This window comes from Ahaetulla prasina, chromosome 8 (genome assembly GCF_028640845.1).
Source record: "Ahaetulla prasina isolate Xishuangbanna chromosome 8, ASM2864084v1, whole genome shotgun sequence".
In the NCBI taxonomy this organism is placed as follows: Eukaryota; Metazoa; Chordata; class Lepidosauria; order Squamata; family Colubridae; genus Ahaetulla; species Ahaetulla prasina.
This window is the reverse complement of record NC_080546.1, coordinates 84,179,391-84,196,477: the sequence shown is the minus strand read 5'-3', so window position 1 is coordinate 84,196,477 and position 17,087 is coordinate 84,179,391. Positions and strand designations below refer to the sequence as shown.

The 17,087-nt window shown below is 42.9% G+C and overlaps 1 protein-coding gene across 6 annotated transcripts in view; it reads right to left on the bottom strand.

Moving 5' to 3' along the window:
- The window catches only part of PCDH7 (protocadherin 7), a 666,099-nt gene that overhangs the window by 281,724 nt on the left and 367,288 nt on the right, over positions 1 to 17,087 (bottom strand). Inside the window, exon 3 of one of the 6 annotated variants that reach the window (XM_058192711.1) lies at positions 13,501 to 13,668. The exons of the other annotated variants lie outside the window; for them this stretch is intronic. Within the exon in view, the coding sequence (XP_058048694.1) occupies positions 13,589 to 13,668 (80 nt within the window). The 3' untranslated portion in view covers positions 13,501 to 13,588. Of the gene's footprint in view, positions 1 to 13,500; positions 13,669 to 17,087 lie in introns of those variants that run through there. 6 annotated transcript variants of the gene reach the window in all.

Below are 17,087 nucleotides of genomic sequence, written 5' to 3'. Positions count from 1 at the left end.
AGTTTCGACTTCATTGTTGCAAAGTCAGAAGTTTGGATTGTCAGTGGATTTTTGTATCTTTGCTTTTATGGCATTAGTTTGTGGTGCTTGTCATTGAGCAGCGAGATTAAACCTTCCGTTTCTTTCTTGGTGGTTCCCATCTTAATCCATGCCCATGTAAAGTTGTCATCACACTTTCTTTCAATGTTTTTCAAGTGCTGTCCATGCAAAGCTTTGGTTTTCCATCTATTTAATCTGTCATCAAGCTATTTTCCCTTATATTCTGCCTTTCTTTCTGTTGTTTTTATAATGTTCTCTGTTTTCAAAGCCTGCAGCATTGTATTATTATTATTATTATTATTATTATTATTATTATTATTATTATTATTATTATTATTATTATTATTATTATTATTATTATTATTATTATTCCTGTGAACTATTTTGTCATTAATAGAATATATAGAAGACAGGTCAATAATTTGCAAACTGATTTACTAGTTTTTGTATTTTTAAAAAAATGGGGGCCTGTTTCACAAGGGGTGGGAACCAATATTGTTTTCATCGTTTTGCATTTTTTAATTTTTGTGGGGTGGAGTTTTATGTTTTAATTTTCGTTTGAATAAAATAAGAAATAGTAAAAAAAAAAAACCTAAACAAACCCAGATCTCTGTAATGAAACTGGGGCACTTGATTATTTCAGCAGCGGTCATCCTCAAGGATAATTTAACTTTCGGCGATAGGCGTATATGTCAAGTTTGATTGACTGTGCCAACTGTGTGATGCTGTATAGATTGTCCCAGTTTCTTACTGGTTCCTGTGACCGCCAATTGCAAAATAGGGAGTTCAGAGCAAAGCAATTTAAAATAAAGCTGAAATTACAGCACCAGGCGTATGGGATTATTCAGAAGTCATATTCTTGTTTCATAAGAATAACACCCAATCTTCTGCATTGTATCTAGAGGGTGCTATTCTTGACATACAATGAGGTATACTCCTGAGAAACACACACACACACACACACACACACACACACAAAGAGATCACCCTGCTAATGTTTATGTAAAACAACTAAACGAAAGCAAAACAAAATAAGCCATTGTAAAAGTAGCGTACATTTAGAGAAAATGTTCCATTTTTCTGTGGAGATTTTCATACATGAAATTGCCTCGCGCCGAGATATTTTTTTTTGTTTTGTTAAAGGCTCTGCCTGGCTGTTCTGAAATTTCTCCCAGAGTCATATATTATTTATTTATTACATATATTTGCTGTTCATCTCATTTTGAAGGGTCTCTGGCTGCTTAGGTCGCCTGCACCTCCAGTATCTCCATGTTGGCAGGCTTTTGCTGGGAGCGAATGTGAAGCTTACGCAAGCATATTGAAATCAGAAAATATTTAAAGTATGACAGAATAACAGAGTTGGAAGGGACCTTGGAGGTCTTCTAGTCCAACCCCTGCTTAGGCAGGAGAGCCTACACCACTTCAGACAAATGGTTATCCAATCTCTTCTTAAGAACTTCCAGTGTTGGAGCATTCACAACTTCTAGAAGCAAGTTGTTCCACTGATGAACTGTTCTAACGGTCAGAAAATTTCTAGGTTGCTTTCAGAGGTGGATTTCAGTAGGTTCTAACCAGTTCTGGAGAACCGGTAGTGGAAATTTTGAGTAGTTCGTAGAATCAGTAGTAAAAATTCTGACTGGCCCCACTCCCATCTATTCTCTGCCTCCTGAGTCCCAGCTGATTGGGAGGAAATGGGGATTTTGCAGTAACCTTCCCCTGGATTAGGGAGGGAATGGAAATTTTATAGTATCCTTCCCCTGCCACACCCACCAAGCCACGCCCACAGAACCAGTAGTAAAAAATGTTGAAACCCACCACTGGTTGCTTCTCTCCTTGATTAGTTTCCATCTACTGCTTCTTGTCCTACCTGTTGTGACCCAGACCCAACTAGGATTACCCATAGTTTGCTACGTATTAAACTCCATTCTCATCTAATGCTGTTATGCAGCTCTTTAGACTCCTAGTTTTAAATCAGGGGTGAAATGCTCTCGGTTTGGATTGGATCGCCCGATCCAGTAGTGATCTTGGCTGGTGTTTCAGAGAATTGGTAGCAATCGTGGTGCGAGGCTCCACCCACCCATCCGACTGTCGTTACTTCCTGGTTTTAACCAGGTTCCTGGTTTTAACCAGGAAGTAATGTGTTTTGTACACTCTGGGCATGCGCAGAAATGTTTTGCGCATGCAAAACTACTACCACCGGTAGCCTTCCATCGACCTGTGCGCTCCCACAGGGAGGGCCTCCTCAGGGTGCCATCAGTTAAGCAATGTCAGCTGGCGACCCCCAGGGGGAGGGCCTTCTCTGTGGGGGCTCCTGCCCTCTGGAACGAGCTGCCTCCGGGGCTTCGTCAACTCCCCTTCTGCCGCGAGCTGAAGACTCTTTTATTCCATCATGCAGGGCTAGCTTCAATATAGCTTCAATATAATTTTAAATTTTTAATGGGGTTTTATTTATTTTAAATTTTAGCCATACATTGAATTAGTTTTTTAAATGATTTTTAACTTTTGTTATATGTGTTTTTATCGGCTGTAAACCGCCCTGAGTCCTTCGGGAGAAGGGCGGTATAAAAATCTAATAAATAATAAAATAATAATAATAATGTGACACACATGGGGTGCGTACACTTCCGAACCAGTAAGGAAGGTAAGTAGATTTCACCCCTGTTTTAAATATACTTGCTTTTTATATTACTGTCTTTAAAAAAGAAAACTTCTTAGTATTTTAGACTCTTCTATATCTTTTATGCTTTTTATTTGCCTGTAGGGCACCCTCCTTGTACTGGTTTATGATCGTAATAAAGATTGGATTTGACAAGCATTGTGGCTGCTTTGGACTGAAGTGAAATCCAATGACGGTTGTGTCTAAATTCCTTAAATAGGGTTAATCATCTTCAAACCAACTTACCCTAACCTAACCTTTGCAAGAAGCTTTTAGCAAAAATATCCTCACTGTATGGATACACTAATACAGTATCAATGTTATGCACGTATCAGAGGTGGTATTCAGCCGGTTCAGATCAATTCGGGTGAGCCGGTAGTGCCAACTGTGGGTGGGCCCACCAGCCTGGACATAATACCCTACTATTTAGCCATATTTTCGAGGCCGGGCACATGCGTGGAAGGCCTATGCATGAGCAAAGCACATACGCAGAAGGCACATGTGCGCGCAGCGAGCGTGCAGAAGGCCGGCTGTGTGCACGGTGAACCGGTGGTAGGAATATATGAAACCCACCACTGGCATGTATGCCGCCTTCGGTATGACCTGAGCTTAGCTCATAAAATCATCTGCTACAATGTCCTTCCTGTCAATGACTACTTCAGCTTCATCTACAACAACACACGAGCACACAATAGATTCAAACTTAAAGTGAACCGCTCCAATCTCGATTGTAGAAAATATGACTTCAGTAACAGAGTTGTTAATGCCTGGAATGCACAAACAGACTCCGTGGTCTCATCTCCAAATCCCGAAAACTTTAACTTAAAACTGTCTACTGTTGACCTCACCCCATTCCTAAGAGGTCTGTAAGGGGCGTGCATAAGAGCACCAGCGTGCCTACCGTTCCTTTCCTAATGTTCCCTTTAGTTGTATTCATTTTATGTTTTCAATTTATGTTTATATATATTATTTAATATGTATTTGACTAAATAAATAAATAAATAAATAAATAAATAAATAAATAAATAAAATGTATCAAACCTCTCACTGGAACATTTCCTGAAAACCACCCAGGTGAATCTAGAACTGACCTCTGATCTAAGTCATTTGCATCCAAATTTACAAAGACTAGCTACCTCAAGCACCCTTAGATTAGCGTTTGGGAAATTTGAGCGCATGATCTTCACATTATGCGATGATTCTTTCTCGATTCCTGGAAGCTGTACTCACATTCATGCAGCTGGCGGAAAAAATGTTAAAATATAATATCTCTGCCGCATTGCAGGATGGGATTAACAACATTGTTAATCACCATGGAGGATTATTTTTCTGGCTTTGGTGCTCAGATGCCACCATCAGCAAAGCAACTGGGGGATGTTTGATGAAGCTATTTCTGGATTTTTATTTTATTTTTTTTTGAAATGCATACAAGTACGGGCAATTTCTAAACAGCGCCAAAGTAAGCTGGTGACCTATTTACTAAACTTGAACACAATTAATGGAAATCCCTATTGTGACTAGTCACAGATGTGATTAAGAAAGCATGTCTGAACAAGTCCAGAAATTCTCAGTGCCCCCAAAAGCTGAATGCAGCTACAATCTCTAAGGGAGAAGCAAAAATAGACATTTAACCAACTCAAAGAACATGATCCAAGACCTGCTACAGTACAACTACTATAAAAAGTTCTCATTTACTAAATAAGGAATATGAAGAGAATTAAATTTGGGACTCCCGCAAGTGGGGCAGAGTATCTGTAGCAAAAATAGTACACCAGGAATTAAGAAGAGTGAATAAGGAAGGAAATAACAAGAGGCCCCAAGATGTGTGTGTGTGTGTGTGTGTGTGTGTGTTTTCTGAGGTTTTCGTGGGTGTTTGTATGTAGGTCTTTGGTTCTTCGGGTTTTCTCCCGCGTAAAATTAGAAGTGTCTTGGCGACGTTTCGACGAAGTCTCATTTGGCACCTTCAGGCTTCAGCTTCGTGCTTCTAGGAGCAATGTGTGATCGCAGCTGATGACGAATGAGACTTCGTCGAAACGTCGCCAAGACACTTCTAATTTTACGCGGGAGAAAACCCGAATAACCAAAGACCGACCGACCTACCTACCTACCTACCTACCTACCTACCTACCTACCTACCTACATACATACATACATACATACATATATATATATATATATATATATATATATATATATATATATGAATGTTTCTCCCATTGCTGTTTTAATTTCATGTACCACTTTTATTCTAATCGTTTTATATCTGTCTCGTGGTAATAGATTTTAATTAATTTTGTAGCTAGCAAATGCACAATAACTTTCCAGTATACTAATTCTGAACAGGGATTCTAAGGAAAACCTGGCATGTATTTTTCAAGTCATTTGCTGATTGTAATTTCTTCAGCATAAGGTTGAAGTTATGAGCAAAGCTAAAGGGTGTCATTTAGAACATAAAATATCAGAGGTGGAAGCAGCGGTGAAATCTACTTACCCTCCTTAATGGTTCAGAAGTGCACGCACCACCCGTGCAAGCTCGCTTCTCTTGCAGACCTTCTGTGCGTGCGCAAAACCTTCTGCGCATGCGCAGAAAGTAAAAAAACACATTACTTCCTGGTTAAAACCAGGAAGTAATGACACCCGGGCAGGTGGGCGGAGCTTCACTCTTCCATCACTACTGGATCGTTGAACCACCGGCCACGATCACTACCGGATCGCGAGATCCGGTCAGAACTGGGAGCATTTCACCCCTGGGTGGAAGGGACCTTGGAGGTCTTCTAGTCCAACCCCCTGTTCAAGCAGGGGACCCTATACCATTTCAGACAGGACAGGTGGCTGTTCATTCTCTTCGTAAATTCCTCCAGTGACAGAGCACCCACAACTTCTGGAGGTAAGTAGTTCCACTGGTTATTTATTCTCACTGTCAGGAAAATTCTCCTTAGTTCTAGATTGGTTTCTCTCCCTGATTATGTTCTATCCATTGTTTCTTGTCCTGCCCTCAGGTGCTTTGAGGAACAGGTTGACCCCCCCTTTTCTTTGTGGCAGCCCCTCAGATACTGGAACACTTCTATCATGTCTCCCATAGTCCTTCTTTTCACTAGATTAGCCACACCCTATTCCTGCAACCGTTCTTCATATGTTTTAGTCCAGGGGTCTCCAACCTTGGCAACTTTAAGACTTGTGGACTTCAACTCCCAGAATTACTCAGCCAGCAAAGCTGTCTGAGGAATTCTGGGAGTTGAAGTCCACAAGTCTTAAAGTTGCCAAGGTTGGAGACCTCTGTGTTAGTCAGTGGTGGGATCTTACTGGTTTAACAACCGGTTTGCTGAGTACACGTGTGCAGTTCTGAGAAAAATCACATTCTGCATGGCAGCCAGCAAGGAAAACAGCTGAGGTGCAGCAATCCTCTCTGCCGCGCCGATCAGCTGGGCTTCAGAAAAGGAAATATAGGTGAGTATAATGCAGGGATGGGCGGGTGGGCCCACTTCAAAGTCAAAGTGAACCAGTTCGCTCACGGCTGAAAGTCAGAGCTAACTTCAAAGTCAAAGTGAACCAGTTCGCTCACGGCTGAAAGTCAGAGCTAACAGTTCACCCGAACCGGTGGGAACCGGTAGAATCCCACCACTGGTTTTAGTCTCCAGGTCACTCATCATCTTTGTTGCTCTTCTCTGCACTTTTTCCAAAATCTCAACATCATTTTTATAATGTGGTGACCAAAATCTGAATGCAGAATTCCAGGTATGGTCTTAATAAGGCTTTGTAAAGTGATAGTAAAGGGACGCGGTGGCTCAGGGGCTAGGACGTTGAGCTTGTCGATCGAAAGGTTGGCAGCTCAGCAGTTCGAATCCCTAGTGCTGCCGTGTAACAAGGTGAGCTCCAGTTACTTGTCCCAGCTTCTGCCAACCTAGCATTTTCGAAAGCACGTAAAAATGCAAGTAGAAAAAATAGGGACCCCCTTTGGTGGGAAGGTAACAGCCAGCCACATGACCATGGAGACGTCTTCAGACAGCGCTGGCTCTTCGGCTTTGAAACGGAGAAGAGCGCCGCCCCCTAGAGTCGGCAACGACTAGCACGTATGTGCGAGGGGAACCTTTACCTTTAAGAACAATTAATCAGTGGGAGGACTTGCCTTCAGAAGTCATGGGTGCTCCATCACTGGAGGATTTTAAGAAAAGATTGGACAACCGTTGGCCCAAAATGGTATGAGGTCTCCTGCTCGAGCAGAGGGTTGGACTAGAAGACACCCAAGGGCCTTCCAACACTGTTATTCTATGTTATGTAGAACAGTATTTTTTCTCTCTCTCTCTCTCCTAAAACACACAATACAGGAGATGTGCACAGGATAAAAGAGAGTAGAGGATCAAGGAGAAAGCAGAAAATGTCTGCCTGGGTTTTCTCTTTCCTTTCCCCCTTTTTTTCCTTCTTGCCTACTCCCTGGCATTAGCCAGCTCCAATGGAGAACAAAACAATGACACCACTGCTTAAGACTTCAGAGAAGAGTGATAACAGCAGGAAGAACACCAGGGGAGCAAAACGAAAAGAAGCATTCAATCTGCCAAAACAGCTACCATGAAGGTTAGCAGCAGAAGCAACCCCAAAACAGTCTTAATGGGTGGAGAAATTTGACTAGATTGGGAATACGCTGGGAAAGAGCAAGCTGGATGAATAATGCTAACATTTCGAACCAGAGGGAGTAGAAGAGAAAGTTTAACAACCACAAAGAAGAAACTTGTTGGGAGGACTGTGGGAGGATGTTGTCAGCCAACTTAGGAACACCCAAGAACTTCCCGATTTTTATTCACACAGGCAGATAAATCCTTCCTTGAATCTAAGACAAGGGTATCAAACTCAAGGCCTGGGGGCTGGATCTGTGCTAAGATCTGGCTCATGGGGCCACCCTGGAAACAGCAAAATATTGGCCCTCCCATGCTCCATTTTTGCTGGCAGAAAGTTGCAGAAGGACATTGCAGCTGGAAACAGCTTACGAGGGCCACGCGCAAGTACCCCAAGCTCCATTTTCAGAGGTTACAGGAGGCCATCATAGCCAAAAATGGAGCTTGGGAGCCCGTTTTCACTGGCAGAACGCTCGGGCCACCACAGGTGCCCCCAACATAAGTGACACTGAACTGGCCATGCCTACCCTGGCCATACCCATCCTGGCTTCCCGAGGTTAAACACAACCCTGATGTGTCCCTCAATGAAATTGAGTTTGACACCCCTGATCTAAGACATTTTTTTGAATATACAGCCCAATGCAAAACTGTTGTGGGCTGCCACAATAGAGAATGTCAAACACGCACTTCATGTGCATGCGCACCGCAGGCGCTACCGCGCAGTGCTGAAAAAGGAGGCTTAAGAAGCCTCTTCTAAAGTAAGTAGAACAGCGAGGGGGGGGGAACAGCTGTGCCGCGTGATTTAGATTCACTAGAAAGCAGGATTCATATCGGTTCATCCAAATCGGTAGCATTTTTTTACTACCGCTTTGCCTGAACTGGTTCAAACCGGTAGCATTTCACCCCTGTTTTACACCCTCAAGAACTATGCAACATAGCAACATTGCTCCAGATGACAATCTCACGTAGGCAATTTTTTAAAACTCTAAATGGGCAAATTAGTATGGTCCTTCTAATGGGTAGCCCTTGACGTAAGCCCTGCGTGGCATGGGTCCAGATTACTTGAGGATCTGTCTCATCGCTCTTGGATTGGCCCACCCCACCCACGTTGGCAGCGGAGGCATGTTGCAGACCCCATCTGTCAAGGAATTCCAGCTAGCGGGGTCCAGGAGAAGGACCTTCTCCACCGTGGCTTCCAACCTTTGGAAAATCTTGTCCCCTAAAGTGAGATTAGCTCCCACTCTCCTGATCTGAAGACCTGGCTCTGCCAGATGGTTTGGGGTCCCAAAGGGGTCCCATCACACTGGAGATGGTTGATGAGTTAAGAGATGACCCCACCTCAACCCTGCATATTCTGTTCCCTCCCTCTCCATCTTTCAACTCTAATTCTATTTCAGTTGTGCCTTCCATTTTTATTGTTTTTTAAAAAATATTTATCCTTCAGGATCTTTCTTAATGCTTTAAAACTGCAAGCCGCCCAAGAGTTGTTTCGATACCAGTTGGAGGGCAAATCCATTTAAATAAATAAACATTGATAGGGAGAAACTCCTCTGATTAAATTATCAAGGCAATTGGAGATTACGGTCAGGTTCCTGATTCGTCGCGGATTCCCTTTGACTGCCTGTTTGAACCACAACACCCATCTGAGATATCGCTCACAGCTGGCTAGGCCGAGGAACAGGAAATTGTCTGGAGCTACTACATTTTGCTAAGTACATAACCACATTCCTGAAATCCTTTCTCTAATAGAATTTGTGCCGTTAAAAAAAACACCACGCATTCTTTCACCTAGAGAGAAGTCACAGCTGGTTTGAAGGACTACCGCCTAAGAGGATAAACTGCCACTGATAGAGATAATCTCTTATGCAATCTGCTCTTAAAGGATGTGGCAATTTGGAGGAAAAGAAGGTATGTCCTTCATTAGTAGGAACGCTGCGATAATAGAGAAAATTACAGAAGATTTCACTGCCACCTGCACTGCTTAGAACAAGCCCAGATCTGTTTTTATTGTTCCTTTTTTTTTTTTTTAAAGGAACATTTTATTCCGACGTATTGCATTAGCAATTTGTGCATATAAAGTGTCATTTCCCTTCGACTGAAACAGGGAAGCAGCAGCGCCGTTGTTTTTTTTTACCCACCGCTGTATGTGCTGACAGCAAGCAAAAGAGCCACTTTCGAGAGTAAAACCAATTAACCTTGTGTAGTACAATCTAATATAAGATGGTTGGCGCTTTGGGAAAGATAAAACTGAGGGAAAAGAGCAATTGCAGATTTTTTTACACCTTTGCCAGAGCAACTGTTTACAAAGCTATAAAAGGTGAGTGGGTTGTTGTTGTTTTTTTGGTCCCCCTTCTGTTGAAGGTGAGGGTCTTTATTTATTTATTTATTTTTGCGATGTTTATAGTTTTCCAAAAACAAAAATGCATTCACGCGAAAGGATAATCTAAGGAAGCAAACAAATCATTTGTTTTTCCGCCGATGGAAAAATGATCTCCATGCAAGTGTCGTATCTTGCCTTTATACTGTTTTAGATAAGATTAGTTTTGCTTTCCTCATCCTCATCCTCATCATTATTTATTTATTTATTTATTTATTTATTTATTTTGTCAAATACATATTAAATAATATATATAAGCATGAATTGAATACATAAAATGAATGCAACTAAAGGAACATTTTATTCCGACGTATTGCATTAGCAATTTGTGCATATAAAGTGTCATTTCCTTCGACTGAAACAGGAAGCAGCAGCTGTTGTTTTTTTACCCACCGCTGTATGTGCTGACAGCAAGCAAAAGAGCCACTTTCGAGAGTAAAACCAATTAACCTTGTGTAGTACAATCTAATATAAGATGGTTGGCGCTTTGGGAAAGATAAAACCGAGGGAAAAGAGCAATTGCAGATTTTTTTACACCTTTGCCAGAGCAACTGTTTACAAAGCTATAAAAGGTGAGTGGGTTGTTGTTGTTTTTTTGGTCCCCTCTTCTGTTGAAGGTGAGGGTCTTTATTTATTTATTTATTTTTGCAATGTTTATAGTTTTCCAAAAACAAAAATGCATTCACGCGAAAGGATAATCTAAGGAAGCAAACAAATCATTTGTTTTTCCGCCGATGGAAAAATGATCTCCATGCAAGTGTCGTATCTTGCCTTTATACTGTTTTAGATAAGATTAGTTTTGCTTTCCTCATCCTCATCCTCATCATTATTTATTTATTTATTTATTTATTTATTTATTTTGTCAAATACATATTAAATAATATATATAAGCATGAATTGAATACATAAAATGAATACAACTAAAGGGAACATTAGAACAGGGACAGTAGGCATGCTGGTGCTCTTATGCACGCCCCTTACAGACCTCTTAGGAATGGGGTGAGGTCAACAGTAGACAGTCTTAGGTTAAAATTTTGGGGATTTGTGGATGAGACCACAGAGTCAGGTAGTGCATTCCAGGCATTAACAACTCTGTTACTGAAGTCATATTTTCTGCCATCGAGTTTGGAGCGGTTCACTTTAAGTTTGAATCTATTGTGTGCTCGTGTATTGTGGTTGAAGCTGAAGTAGTCTTCGACAGGTAGGACATTGTAGCAGATGATTTTATGAGCTATGCTCAGGTCATACCGAAGGCAGCGTAGTTCTAAATTTTCTAAACCCAGAATTTCAAGTCTGGTGGCATAAGGTATTTTCTTGCAAGTGGAGGAATGGAGGACTCTTCTTGTGAAATATTTCTGGATGCGCTCAATTGTATTACTCTCCGATCATCACCATCATCGTCAACATCATTTCTAATGACCCCATAATCCCTTGCAGGGTGGCATCTGGGCAACTGAATGGAACTAGCAGAGTGTTTAAATGGCCAGATGCCCTTCCTGTCACCAATGAGGAGTTTTGTTCAGCAGATATATTCTCACCGTGCCCAGAGAAAGAGAAATATCTGCCACTACCTAGGATCGAACTCACAGCCTCCTGATTGTGAGGCGAGAGCTCCACCTCTAAGCCACCGCACCGCTCTGTATTAGTTTTGCTAATATAGGTAGGCCTCGACTTACTTAGTGACTGCTCAAAATTAAAGCAGCACTGCTAAAAACTAGAAACAAGAATTACAGCCAGTTTTTTCACCCGCACGGCCATTGCAGCATCCCTGTGACAATATGATCACAATTCACACGCTTGGAAATTGGCATGTATTTATAATAGTTGCAGTGTCCCAGGGGTCATGTGATCTACTTTTGCAACCTTCTGGCTAGCCAAGTCAGTGGCGGAGAGCCAGATTCACTTAACAACTGTATTACTCACTTAACAAACTGCAGCGATGCAATCAACAACGGTGGCAAGCAAGCTGGTAAAATGGCTGGAACCTGGTGGTTTGATTTAGCCTTTTGAATGAGGATGAGTATTTGTTGTGTCTGCGGCCCCCGAGCCGAGCCTCCTGCCAGAAAGTGACTTGGAAAGTGAGGGGGAAGGGCCATCAGGACTTACCTCTGGAGCACCGGCTTTCCTGGCTCAGCTCCAGAAGCCAGGTGGAAGAGATAACAAGGCCTCCGTCCCCTGACTCTTTCCCTCCCCACCCAGGCCATGCCTCCAGACCTGCATGATGGCAATCAGGCCTGGCTGGACCCTAGGCAGGAGAGGCGGGAACAACAGAAGCAAGGGTGGGGCAGGCCTAGGAAGTGCTGAGTCATGGAGCCACACCCCACATAAAACCAGCGAGAGCTGCTATACCTCTTCGTGGCAAGCAAATTAACTGCTTAACTAGAGCTAAAGTACTGTTTGTTCCTGGTTGATGCATCGGCATCAAGCGAGATAACAGAGACACTTGGCAGAAGCTTGCTAGTTTGCTGCCAAAGCTGATAGTTGCCGGCTAATTAAGTCATCGCTCGGACAGAGGCGAGCGGGACAGAACAGTATTCATTATCTGTATGAGGTTTTTCATCTGGACTTATGACAACATTAAGAGTTTACCTTGGACTTGGTCACTGATCCTTCACTCCTTAAAAAAATGGCACAAGAAAATAAACATATTTATGCTTTTGAAGGCAAGCCGTTCCACTGATTAATTGTTCTCCCTGTCCAGAAAGTTCTCCTTATTTCTAGGTTGCTTCTCTCCTTGATTAGTTTCCATCCGTTGCCCTCAGGTGCTTTGGAGAATAGTTTGACTCCCTCATCTTTGTGGCAGCCCCTGAGATATTGGAACACTGCTATCATGTCACCCCTAGTCCTTCTTCTCATTGAACTAGACATACCCAATTTCTACTGTACATCCGTTCTTCATATCTTCTGGCCTTCAGCCCCCTAATCTTCTCTGTTGCTCTTCTCTGCACTCTTTATTTTAGGTCTTCTAAATATATTTGAATTCTATCACAATGTCCATTCATCCCATTGTTATCATAAAATTATTAGACCCAAGTGACGGTATTCAGCTGGTTCAGATTGGTTTGGGTGAACCGGTATTGGCGACCCCAGCGCTATGCCATCCTATTCAGTCATGTTTTCTAAGCTGCGCACATGCATGCAAGCCATACACGTGGTGCAAAGTGCATGTGCAGAAGGCCATGCGCACGCTCACATTTTCGGTGCATGGCAAACCTGTGGTAAAATTATGTGAAACCCACCTCTGGAGACAAGAATGTTGTTCAACCAAAAATCCAGGTTTCCTTTTATCGATGTTCACCGAACAATTAATCATTACCTTACTTTGACTATTTTGCTCTTGATCAAGATCAGTTTTGGGCTGTAATTAGAGCAGCTTTTGTGCTCTTGGGGTGCTGAGCACAGAAGTCCCATAATCACAAATTATATATAAGATAAAGGTAAAAGTTCCCCTCACACATATATGCTAGTTGTTCCCGATTCTAGGGGACAGTGCTCATCTCCGTTTCAAAGCCGAAGAGCCAGCACTGTCCGAAGATGTCTCCGTGGTCATGTGGCCGGCATGACTCAACACCAAAGGCACACGGAACGCTGTTACCTTCCCACCAAAGGTGGTCCCTATTTTTCTACTTGCATTTTTTACCTGCTTTTGAACTGCTAGGTTGGCAGAAGCTGGGACAAGTAACAGGAGCTCAACCCGTTATGCGGCACTTAGGGATTCGAACTGCTGAACTGCTGACCTTTTGATCGACAAGCTCAGCATCTTAGCCACTGAACCACTACATCCCTCACACACACACACACATCAGTTAGCATGGTTGTACGTGTTTATTATTTCAGATTTCCTTTCTGCAGAATTCATAACGATTTGGTCAAGGAGATCAGCTCTCATTACAGCTCACTTGGAATTCATAAACAAACTTTCAAAGTGAAAGCCACAGCTTCAATTTCTTCTGGCTTTTCCTCACACAAATTGCTCCTTCTTCTTCCTGAGAGAAAAGAACACTTAATCTCATTTCAAAAGCGATTCATTATCCAAGCTCCTTCTAAATCGGAAGAGGGTCCTAATGGCTGTACGAAGTTAGCACCCACCCCTCTCCTAGAAGAATGAAATATTCTAGGAAATATTAAAAAGGCAGAATATTATATTTCCCTGGATGAGAAATGGAGAAACATGGTGGGTTGTTGTTTTTTTTTTTGTGAGGCAGGAAGCAGACTCACTCTTAATACTGACCTCCCCTCTACAATTACCCACAGCAGATGCCAGCACTTAAGAGATAAAGAGATGGAGACGACTTCTGGTGTCCAGCGGCAACGGACGTCTGGAAGGCTTCTTCTGCCTCCAGCGCCCGAATCCGGCCGCCGCCGAGGCCCTCAGGGGCCAGGTGTTCCGAAAAGGACACCTGCCGCACGGACGGCTCGCCAGGGGTCTCCCAGCCGACATACAGGACTGTGGGGACCGATGCTGGCGCGTCCTAGGCTTGGCGGGGTTTGGAGGCCACAGGCCGCGGCCATTATTTTGGTCGTCGCCTGGGCGCTGTGCCAGTGACACGGGGCATTGGATTATAACTGCAGCAGCCTGGTGGTGAACAGGAACGGAGAAGAATTGAGGAGGAGAAGGGAAGGAATATCGTGGCGTGGTGGAGTGCTCGAGTGCGGGGGTTTTTCTCCCCTGCGGTTGGAAGGAGCACGAGTTATTCTGGAGAGGAGAACTTAAAATAAGAAGATTACGGTTTTGTGGAGCTCTGGAGAAGAGGTGATGGAGAAATTTAGGAGGGAAGGTTTGAGGCCCCCTCCTTCTGGGGAACAGTGGTGGCGTCCAGCTTCCGCCTTCACTATGAGAATTTTGATGACATCACTTCCCTTGACTTCCTGGTTGACTAACTGTACTCTGGACTCGTTGCTCCTGTGAGTGCCCCTGGTGGATCCGGAGGAAATTACAAGGATACTGTGCCTGCCTGAGGATTTTGTATTTTTTTTCCTTAATGGCAAATGGTCAGAGACCAACTGCTGGAGAGATGGAGAGAATTTTGGAAAAGTTATCTAATATGGACAAGAAATTGGATGAAATAAGAGCAGAAATTGTGACTATCCAAAAGGATTTAAAGGATACTCAACAAGTTTCAGCAGAAAACAAGCAGAAAGTGGAAGGTTTGGAGGGTGAGATGCGGGCAGTGCAGAAAGAGAGAGGCGACAGGCAATGCTGTGCTTGGACTACAGATGGATAAAATGTCTTATTTCCTTAGGTTTCAAAATTTGGAAGAAGTGGACCAAGAAGACTTGAGAGATGTTGTGACTAAATTGTTGGGAGAATTTCTTGGGAGAGGTGTTGATTTCATGAATTGGGATGTGGATAGAGTTTATAGAGTTAATTAGCAATATACACATACGCATGCAGTTCCCAGAGAGGTTCATGTCAAATTTGTGAGAAGAGAGGCGAGATGAAATTCTTAGAAAACATAGGAGTGGGGCACTGATTTACAGGGGCAGGAGATAGCCATTCTGAGGCAGATTCCCAGACAGGTACGTGAAAAAGAAAGAAATATTATTTTTGTCAAGCAAATTGTACCAGAAGGAGTGGGCTTCAGATGGCTGATGCCAGAGGATTGATGATTTTCCGGGAGGGCATTACGAAAAAATCAGTACAATTGCGGAGGCTACGGCCTATGTGGAGGAACACAAAGCCTCCTGGAATCAGATGACCCAGGAATTGAAGAAGGGAGGTTATAGATCATGGGGCTGAGCGGCTGCCGCTGTTGCGGCCCTGGAGTTGGGTCAGGCTGAACCCAGAGTTCTGAGATCCAAAACTAGGAAGTGATAAAGATATTTGGGATTGTGTTGGTTTTCCTTATTCTCTTTTGTACGATATTCTGTTTATTCTTGACTCTTCTTTATTACGTATTTAAAATTTGTAAACTTAGCTACTTCGTGTCACCTGCTTGCCATATGGCTGTTGTATGTGTTAAAAAATTTGAGTAAAATTCTTATTTTAGATAAGAAAAATGAAAATTTACCATACCTGATATGTATTTGTATAAACCTTTTTTTGACTAATAAAAACTTTTTGAATAAAAGAGATAAAGAGATGGCTAGGTCTATTCATAAGCAAAAACCCTCACCCAAAATCCAACAAAGATAGGATTAGCCCTTAGCCACAATAGAAATTGCCTAAAGCCCATTGATTGCATCACCCAAGCATTTACACCAGAGGTGGGATTCCCATACTGTTAGAACTGGTTCGCTCGCTCACATGCCATCCGCACATGTGTGCAACATCAAACAACATGGCAATTTGCTCATGTGCACCATCCACACATTCGTGCGGCATCAAAAACACAGCGATATAGGACAGGATTGCGCCTGGGCGGGTGCGTGGACCCACCCACAGATCGCCACTACCAGTTTGTCCAAACCGGTCCAAACCAGATGAATACCACCTCCGATTTACACCAAATTTGATTCAGACAAACATGGCAACATGGGAGTCTGCAACCAATAGGATAAATGCCCTTGCCACAGGAACAGGAAGCTCAAGGACAAAGCCCAAGAGAGAGTATAAATATCTCTCACTCGCCACTCCATGTGTTCAACTGCAGCGGGACCATGTGCTTCATGGTTCTACTCCATTAAACCAACTTTCCAAGCAGCCTCCATGTTTCCAGTGTCTTTCTCCCCACTTGGAACTGAACGCAGATGGACATTGCTTCCAACACGGCCAAGCTTGTGAAGGTGGGGGGGGGGAAAGGGGGGGGAATCTGTCGCTGAGAATTTTTTTAAAAAAATTATCTTGAAAGATCCTTTGCTGTCGTTTCCATTTCAACCTTTATTTGTTTTTCTTTGTTTCTCAGGTTGCTCTTGAGAGACACTGAGAGAAAATTGGAAAAAAAAACACCACAAAAAGTAAAAGCTCATGGATGAGCATAAAAATGATGATTCTCCCACTGAGAACTGAATTCACAAAAACATGGTAGAATGGATATTTGCACCGGGCAAGAGTCACACTCAGGAGGTAGCTTTGATGTCCGGATATCTTTCTAAAACACCAATTTCTCTTTAACAATTCATTAAAGTCAAAACCACAGGCCTTGGACAGATGCCCAGCTCATAAAGGTGAACTCTACATCACATTCAGTCAGTCAGTTTAACGGTGACAAAGAACAATTTGTAAATGCACATAAAATTAAATATGATGCACTCTTAAAAAGAAATCAAGGCCAACTTGTTTAGAGAATGTTAAGTTGCAGGAGGAATGCAAATACTCATTCCATGTGTTTATGGAGATTCTCAGTCATTCAGGTCAGTGGTCTCCAATCCTTGGCAATTTTAAGCCCGGAGGACTTCAGTTCCCAGAATTCCCCAGCCGGCTGAGGATTTCTGGGAGTAGAAGTCCACCAGGCTTAAAGTTGCC